Below are 9,045 nucleotides of genomic sequence, written 5' to 3'. Positions count from 1 at the left end.
ATTCCTTTAAGAGGAGAGAAATCAGAAATCCTCACTGGAAGGGAAGGATCTCTTCTTGCTTTATTATTAAATGTCTGAGGAGAAGGCATGATTTCAAGTGGCATGACTGAAGTGTGGACACACCAGGGTGGGAGTTCTTGTGTGGGCTGTCCACAGTCAGAGGGGACATAATGTGTGCTTGAGATGTTCAGGGATGCATTATCCGTTTGCACTCTGTAGCCTCTTAGGTGAGGAGCCTGTGCTGGTTTCAAGACAAACTATGAAGTCACTCATTTATTTTGTTCCAGTTGAAACTGTTCCTGTCTCTCTATAGTGCTTACTGTCTGGACAGATTGTAGTGCACAAGGTCTCAGGTGTCCAGAATGTTATCATTTAGAACTGAAAACCTGCTCTATTTAATTTTGAAACAATTGGCATATGTTCTTTTTTCTTCCTCACTATTTACTGATTTCACTGACGTGAGAGGAAACCATATAATTATTCTACTTCAGTAGCGTCAGAACAGAAATTTAAGAGCCTGTTTTAGTCATTTAGGAACACATAATTGGATTATTTTGGGGTCTGGGCTCCTAAGAAAATAAGCACTTTTCCTAAAGTGGGAGAATTTAAGATTCTCAGTACTTGCCTGTTCCATTCAGATGGGTCCTTTAGTTCCTTTGCTTTAAGTGTGTGACAAAGCCATTAACTTGGATGGAAATATTAACACACTGAAAGGCAGGTGCAGAGGTCAGCAGCAGGAAGCCAAAAAGGAGTGAAGGGAATGTTTTGGTGATCTGGCAGTTTACTTCACCAAATGCAAGTGCTACACAATTCTTTTCTCATTCCTCTGTTTCACTTTCCCATGCTGATCTCTTCCCTGGGTGCTGACGCTTTTCTTCTACCCTGTCTCTGCTAACCTCTTCTACTAAATCAAGCAACAAGCTGCGTTTATGACAAGTGAATGACTCCTGAAAGTTGCAGGGACCTGTGTCATCTGAGCTGTCAAAATTCCAGTGCCTTTTTCCAGGATGCTGGCGTTTCTCACCGTATACATCTACCTCATAATTCCAGCCTCTTTTGCTAGGTTGCTGGTGCTTGAACATCAGATATCTTCTGCCTGGATGTTTTCTTTTGGATAACTCATTCATGTAGGTTAGCTGTGCCCTAGGGCTGTAAGCAAACTGATCCAACAATGACTTTCTGCCAGGAGGCTGTTGCCTTTTCAGCTCCACATAGACATCAAGGTCATCTTCCATCTCCCTTTTTCCTGGATGCTGCCTCTTCTGAGTGTCTCCATAAGATGTCTTTTCCTCAACATCTCTTTTTCCAGGATGCTGTCTCTTCTCCAGGTTGCTTAGGTACTTTCTTCCAGGGTGTTGTCTTTTGGAAAACCATTGTAGCAGAGGGGCATTCAATTCTGTCCAAGGAGAAGAATAAGATTAATAAAACCCCATAATCCTCCCTAAGGAAGTTGTATTAGGAATTTGTGGAGCAGGATCTTAATCTGTTGGTTTTTGAAAGCCAACTCAGTGTTTCTAGCTACCAGTCATAACACTATTAATATCTCTTACTCATTATTAGGCTCTTTTTAATATTTCAGTACTTGGATCAACACAACCAATTCTTAGCATTGATGTGAAGAGGGAGGATGACTATTCCTGTGGGCACTTGGGGCCAGTTCGTCTTCCACTCTGGAAGGGCCCAGTGCTCCTGTTTGCTGGCAAACCTCTGTGTTGTTTCTTGCAATCCCTGAGTCTGATCTTCCACTGCTGTGACTACTGGTAGCAGAGCATCTACAAGGTGGGAGGTGCAGACACTGGAGCAGCCTCTAGCATTCCCAGCCGTGGAAAAAGCCCACCTCTGTTGGGGGGTAGGAACCAGTGGATGGAGGCAGTAGGTGGATGGCAGCACCCCCACCTCGAATTTACATTAGGTACAGGGTCCACAGCTGCAGAATGTCCTTCATAGCTCCTCTTAGAGCTTTCCTAGGGAAGTACCTGCTGAACAAGCAGGTTTTCTGTGACAGGCTTCTACCTTTTTATTATGCAGCAGCTGCTTAGTGGTAGTGCAGCCTTTCCTCAGCAAAGAGATCTTGGAGAAGAAAGCATCTGTGAAGAAGTGTTTGTCAGTGTGTTGCAGCAGCCCTCTTATCCTTCCCCTCCCCTTAGTTCCAGTGCTAAGTATGACATTAAGACCTGGAAATCATACCTTGGATCTAATTATCTCAGTCAAGTGCTGTGCCATCACCAAATGGGTGTCCCCAGTGAGATAGATACCTTTATTAATCTCTTCTTCCTTTTCAGCTTTCTTGAGGACAGACTGAAGAATGAGGCTTTCAGATCTCTGAAGGATGTCATCCAGGGGACTTTTTCCCATGTTCTCACTCTCCTCTGGAAGGAGATGTCCCCCATTGAAGCAAACACCACATGAAGCCAAGCAGAGGAGTAGCAGTGGCAGCTGGATGGATGGCATTTTGGGACAGGGGTTCCTGCAACTTCCATTGGACAGAGAACAACAGGAGAGGAGGATGGAGCAAGCAAACCTAGCAATAACAGCAATATTTCCAGACACTGAAAAACAAATATGGCATTGCTGCAGGGATTGAAGTCTCTTTATGGTCTTTCCTCATATCTGTTACTAACCTCTCAGTTTGTTTTTTGTTCTTCAAAGCATCTAAATTCTTCATAATTAAAACCAGATAGTTGCTAATTTTTCTGGCAGAATAAATATGGTATGAACTTCCTGAGGCACAGGTGATTCTGAAAAACAGTGATTTTACTCTGCCTTCTGCCAAGAGGCAAACATGATTTCCCCTTTGAACTCTGCACAAAGTATAGACATCTATACCTGCTATCTGCATCAGGCAATTCCCTTTGCTAAGAGTTAATTTTAAAATGATACTGAGATTAGCAGCACTTCCATTCCACCTTTAGTTAAGCCAAACCCAAATAATCCACTAGTTTTTTGCTATCTTTTTCTATACATTTAAAGTAGCCAGGTGCCTGGGTATTTGTCAGGCTAAGAAGACAGCTATGCTCTGTGTGGCAGGGCGATTTCTTGCGTGGAAAGAAATGAGGGAAGTACCTTATATTTTTTTTCAGAGACATAGTCATAATTGTATCTTGTATTACCTCTTGTCCAGATACCAAGTGTTTTCCTATTTCTTCTAGCTAGCACCGAATTCCTAACAGGCTTAGGGATTTATTTTACAGTAAGCAGAGTTCCTTCAGTAGAATGGAATACATCTTTAATACTACTATAGCAGTCATTTAGCTTAATTATATCTTCAGAACATAAAAAAAATGCACAATTTTATGAAGTTCCACAAATTTCCCAAATAGAAAATGAGTTCATTACCTTTTTTATTGGCAGGTTTTTATCAGTTCTGATGAAATCCTTGAGTAACAGCCCTAAGAACATCACATAGGCAGTTTGACTCAGAGCAATCTTTAGACAGAAAGGTAGAATCTGCTAAAAAGGAAATTATTTGATAAATTACCTGATTTGCAGTTTCAGATTTTTGCTTGATGCATCTGCCAAGTCCTTTAAAGCTGTTTGTGCACCTGAGCTTCAGTTGCCCTTTTGCTGCAGGCACACAGAGTGTCCAACAGAAGCGTTGCCGTGTGCTCTCTGCATGGCTCACGTCTCTGTACTTATAGTGTACTGCCTCTGGACCCTTTATGCAAACAGCTCTGAGGTAATTTAGGGGCTATGATGTGTTCTTTTTTTTTTTTTTTTTTTTTTTTACTGCTCTCAGAGAGCTGCATTTTGCATGCATTTTAAGATTCTAACAGTTATCTGCTGGCCTCCATATATCTATACTCAGCTCCCAGAAACTGTTATTTTCCCATTGTCTAAAGAGATTGTGTTGAACTTTATGTGACTCAGCATAATGAAAAGGAGGTTTTCTTTGCTTAACAAAACTAAGCTTGTTTGTCCTCTATTAAGCAAGTGTTTTGGAGTAAAAGCAGGATATAGGTAATTAATTAGGGTAGGGAAGAAAGACAATGGCAAAAATACAATGGATTACATTTAAATAAATAGATACCAGTGAGTTCTTATTCTGAATGACACTATACAGTTTCTGGCTCACAGTTCCATATTTTTTTTGGCATAGGCTTCCACAAAAAGTATTTTAGAATATGAGGTGCATAGTATTAAATATTAAAGCATGTTTATGTTGCTGCTATGTGCTTCAAAAAGCATTATACGATTGTAACTGGAAATAAGACTGTCTGTCATTAACCTGTCTGTCTACTTAAGATATTGCTCCACACAATACTGCTTATACAGGGAGGACAACTGCTTGGCACTTCCTAGGTGCAGTAACTCCATAAGGTCTCTCAGGTATGACACCCGAGTTTAAACAGTTACTGTATTGCCCTATAAATGAAAGTGAGCACTGATGAAATGGGAAACTACCCGGTTTCATTCTCCTTAAAATCTGCTTCTTGACACTTTTGAGCTTACTTTTAGAGAACATGTGTGAAGTACTGTGTTATAATTACATCTCCATGCAAAGCTCCTCAGCAGGTGCAAAATTATATTCACAGTGCAATGCCTAGGACGTCCAGTCTGGCCAGCTTTGCCTCTTTACTCAGACTTAGTTTATTTTGGACTCATTTAGTAGAGTTTAACTATTTGTTTAAAGGAAGAAACTTTAAAATCAGCACCTCAAAGAGTCAGGGTTTTTAATGAAAAATGTCCATTTTCTATTTCTCAGCTGGAAAACTGTCTGATTTTAATATGATATCCTTCCTTTTAGAGTTCTGTTTTGCTTTTTTCTAGCTACATTTTTTTCAGTTTCATTTTCCCTACAGGTGATTTTTTTCTATTTAAAAGATTTCTGGAGGTTTGTTTTATAAGTGTAAATGTTCTTTCCTCCCCCTCACTGCACGATTACTCATGATGCTGAGATGAATTAATGGGTAGGAGGAAGAGTTTGTTTTCTCAAATTCCAGAGTGTCCCAAGCTATACTTTTTTGTCTTGTCACATATGCACTGACGCCCCAGACTTGCCCAGAGCTTGTGTCAACACAGGGTTTGGCTCCCAGTCCACATCTAAGTCTGTGGTAGGTTCTAGAATTGCACAGAGATGTTGAACGACCACATTTCACACCTAAATACAGCATTTCAGCATCACTGTGTTCCTCAGTCCTTTGTCCAAGTGCTGTATTTTATCACAGGTGCATCAAGTTCCTTGATCTTTTGTATCAGGTCTGTTGAGGAAGTTCTTGAATTTTCTTTTAAACATTCTCAAGAGCACGCCAGCTTCTCAAGGGGCTTCTACATGAAGCTATTGGGAGGCAGACAACTCCTCCAAAACCAAAGTTAGACCTATACATGTGATCTGTGAGGACTGAGGTCTGTGTTGCTCCCCTCTCCAGCTTGCATGTTGTGTGTGTTGCTGTCTGCAATCACTCACCATGCATCACCAGGATCCTGGTGCCTCCACTTGTGCTGAGCACTTGTTCAGCTCAGTGTTGGTGTTCATAGCAATGGAGCTTTTGCACTGGGGCTGTCTCTGGGCACGGAGTTGGTCCCTAAAAAGATCTCAAAGGGGAATAATGAGAAAATCTGCTGCTAACCCTAGTCTCATCTCTGTTTTAAAGAATATAGACACTCGTGTTTTGTGCAGTTAGTCAACCATGACATTGTGAAGTCAGGCAGAAAGTTCTCCTTGGCAGAGTTTTGAATTTCTACCTCTTACTTTGAATGCCTTGCTCTTGTCACTATCGGAGATAAGTAACTGAAGTACATTGCTCATTTTTAGTATGGTCATCCCTCCAGGAATCCTGAAATATAGAAGTTGTTGTGGGAACTGCTTTTCTTTACCTATAGGAATAAAAATACTCTTGTTTGGAATTAATGGCTCATTGCATTTGTTACCAATTTCACTAGGAGATGATGAATTTTAAGTGGTTTGCCCTTTGTCACAGATACATAGTTTTAGAGTTAGGAAGTGAGACCAGAATCTGTTCACTTAGCATTCCTGTATTGAAAAGAGATTTGGTTTCTGGTAGAACCCCACAAGACACACATCTTTCTCATTTAAAAGTTTACCTACATGGTATTACTTCTGTGTGCAAGAATGAGAGAAATACCTCCACTGACTACTTAAGGCATTCAATTAATTTTTATTAACTGTACACTGTCACTAGGACTGTAGTTTCGATCTTCTCATCTCTTTAAATAACTTAATCCTCTGGGATATTTCCTGAAATGTATTTCTTGCAATGACTGCAAATCTAACCTGTTCTATCTGAACTTCCTCTAGTTAACAGTGCTGTAAATTAGGAATGACTTGTTTGCTAACAGAAATGAGAGTCAAATCAGCTCTTTTGTTTTCTCTGGAAAATGTAAAAGCACAGTTTGTTTATATTGCTCCTCCCAATTTGTTCCTTGATTGAACTACTCAGGCAGAAAATTAGGGAGATGGATTTCAGTAATAGGTGGACAACTCTATTTTTCCACGTGATCTTCTTAACATGATCCTTTCTGCATAAGAACAGGTAAATAGTTTGCCCTGGAGGAGGATGTATTGTATTTTGTGAGAGGTATAATTCCAGCCTTTCTCCATTTTGATTTTAATGACATCAGAGTGCCAGAGTGTATACAGCCACAATGATCTTTAGATGGTTTATTATTAGACCCATAATACAGTTTAACAAGAGAGGCAAGCCTCCAGGAGTACAAACCTTTCTTAGGCCTGAGGAAATGCATTCATATCTGAAAGTTTGTCTCTCGTCTTAGAACTAAAAAAGGACTTGTGATCTCCTAGAACTGTCAGCTTTTCATGGCAATGGATGTCACTACAAAAGAAGATATTATACCCAATCTGCAAACCTTGTATTAAATATTAGTCATTACTGGAGGCAGGGTTCCAATCAACTTCTATCTGCTAGTCCCCAGAATTCATTTGCTAAGTAAATGGACCTAGACAGTACTGAGTGGGTGTAATGACACGTGAAGGAAGTTTGAAATGCAGCCTACTGTGGTCACCACCAGTATTAGCAAAAGTGATCCCTCTGTGTAGACATACCCAGCCAGGGGGGCTTCACTGTGAGCAGCAGATCAGCTTATCATAGCCTAGCTGGTTTTGCTGCAAGTCATCACAAAACCAAAACTCTTGAGGAATAATAAGGACAGCTTTCCTATTCATTTTCATTAGCTGTGAATATAAAATCTAGGAAGGGAAAAGAAGGGAACTTCTCTATCATGCTCTGTTTCTTCCAGCACTGAGCCCCCACCACAGTACTTCTCTTATTGCGTAGTGCAAGACTCTGTAGTGGTAAAAACTTGTTTGTGATGTGAGCTCTGAGGCCTTTTGGGGGAAGCTTTAGTTAGAGCCAGGCGAAGAAATTGGCCTGGAGAATCTGGTGAAATTATTACAAGCTCTGCTGGCTGATGTTGGATGGCACTTGAAGCATGACCTGAGCATGGTAAGGAGGTGTAAAGGATTCCTTTTGAAGGCTGCATAACCTTCAATTGACACCTCCTTCTCAAAAATTCCAGAAATGGCAAAACCTTCTGCTCTGACTGTAAGGCCCAGACTTTCATAGTTTTGCAAACAAAAGTGTTGAAGCCTAATTTTTTGAATTCATTGAAACTAATAGAAAACCCTTTGAGGAAACTTAATATATGGAGAGATTAGGCCTTCTGTTTTAAATAATGAGTAGGATGAGTATTGAAGGAGATTGAGAACATTCATTTCTTTGTGAGGAAACCCTTAATAGAATTACTGAGTAAATTCCACATGGAACACATACTCAGTTCCTCTCATCAATTTCAATCCAAAAAGGGAACTATTATATTAGAAGGAAAGGGCAGTATCCCACATATCATTAAAACTGTTGCCAAAAGGTGTATAAATAACATGTTGCTTGTCTTGGCTAAATAGTTTTATTGTTCCATGAGGAAGCAAACCCAAAGCATTATGAATTAATGCCACATACTGGTTTACTGACAGATTTTTCAATATTAAACAGCATATTATGCAGCCAAAACTTGACAGGCTTAATTGTATGCTTAAGAGTCAGACTAACTCACAGTTTATTCTTTCTGGGATGGTGGCAGTTTGGAATTAAAGATCTCAATAGATTCATTGTAGTGGTTCTTTATTTTGTAATTATCTCCACAATGTTTATGCAGGATCATTTCTATAGTTTTCTAGTCAAGTGAACCCTGTGATTTGGGAAGAAAATTGCCATTGTCAGAAAGAATATTTCTGTGCCCTGATTCTTGTTTCAGGCAGAGTCCAGGATCTTTCAAAACAAATAATGCCACTAAATGAAACAAGCATGGCTCTATGCCTCCAAGCACAAAAAAAAAAAAAAAACCAAACAAAAAAACCAAACAAACTTCCAGCTGCCCAGCCTGTTGTTTTTTCACAGCTGCTGATGACAAGACTCAAGATCTTGTTCACTTCCAACAGTCATCAGATGAAGCAAATTTACAACCCAGTTCACCTTGCCAAAATACTATCTTTGAACTGGGGCAAGTTTCATCATATAGCAAGAATAGGTTTGGGAAAATTTGATTTGGAATGATAGAAAACATTCAGCTTACTTTGCAGAAGCAAGTCTGATTCACACTGTCAGGTAAATTGCAAAGTCAGTTGGATGGTTGTAGATAGAAGATCACTACTTCCATAGAAATTAAAGTGACATGGTGATGTGTTTGCTCTGTGCCTGTCCCTTACACTCACTGCTAAGACATACTAATTATGACAGAGAAGACATAATTTGGTGGGAAGAGGCAAAAATTTGTGAGGTGGCGTTGCTAACAGATTTAGTGTTTGGCACCAAGTGTTTAAAAGTGCTGGTTTGGATTTTGAAGTCCACAATCCTCAGCTTGCAGCCAGTACTGCTGTCCAGTTCCCTAGGAGCAATCAGCACAGAGCATATTTGGATAGTCGGCCTGCCAGTCCTGGCTGGTTAAGTTATGAGGTGCAAGGCTCCAAAATTCCTGAAGGCTTGACACACATGGTGCATGCCGAGTGACTGGGAATCAGAGAGCACAAGTAAGAAGAGGATGTAAAAGCATAATGAAAAGTTCCAGAACTTT

The 9,045-nt window shown here is 40.1% G+C and overlaps 1 protein-coding gene and 1 long non-coding RNA gene across 3 annotated transcripts; one reads left to right on the top strand and one right to left on the bottom strand.

Moving 5' to 3' along the window:
• Nucleotides 1–528: 528 nt before the first annotated feature.
• Nucleotides 529–6,423, bottom strand: TRH (thyrotropin releasing hormone). 2 transcript variants are annotated; one of them, XM_068202418.1, is made up of 3 exons: nt 3,337–6,423; nt 2,256–2,549; nt 529–1,396 (listed from the first exon to the last, which is right to left on the bottom strand). In XM_068202418.1, the coding sequence occupies exons 2-3, from the start codon at nt 2,449–2,451 to the stop codon at nt 819–821; spliced, it is 774 nt and encodes a 257-aa protein (XP_068058519.1). In that variant the 5' UTR covers nt 2,452–2,549; nt 3,337–6,423; the 3' UTR covers nt 529–818. The 2 variants fall into 2 exon arrangements, with proteins under 2 accessions (XP_068058519.1, XP_068058518.1); XM_068202417.1 differs by having other exon boundaries at nt 2,256–6,423.
• LOC137480928 (uncharacterized) lies at nt 3,601–7,864 on the top strand. The gene is made up of 2 exons (XR_011003179.1): nt 3,601–3,676; nt 7,216–7,864. It is a non-coding gene; the product is annotated as an uncharacterized lncRNA (long non-coding RNA).
• The last annotated feature ends 1,181 nt before the right edge of the window (nt 7,865–9,045 follow it).

The sequence above is a fragment of the Anomalospiza imberbis genome, chromosome 11 (assembly GCF_031753505.1).
Source record: "Anomalospiza imberbis isolate Cuckoo-Finch-1a 21T00152 chromosome 11, ASM3175350v1, whole genome shotgun sequence".
In the NCBI taxonomy this organism is placed as follows: domain Eukaryota; kingdom Metazoa; phylum Chordata; class Aves; order Passeriformes; family Viduidae; genus Anomalospiza; species Anomalospiza imberbis.
This window is presented reverse-complemented; position numbering and strand designations above follow the sequence as displayed.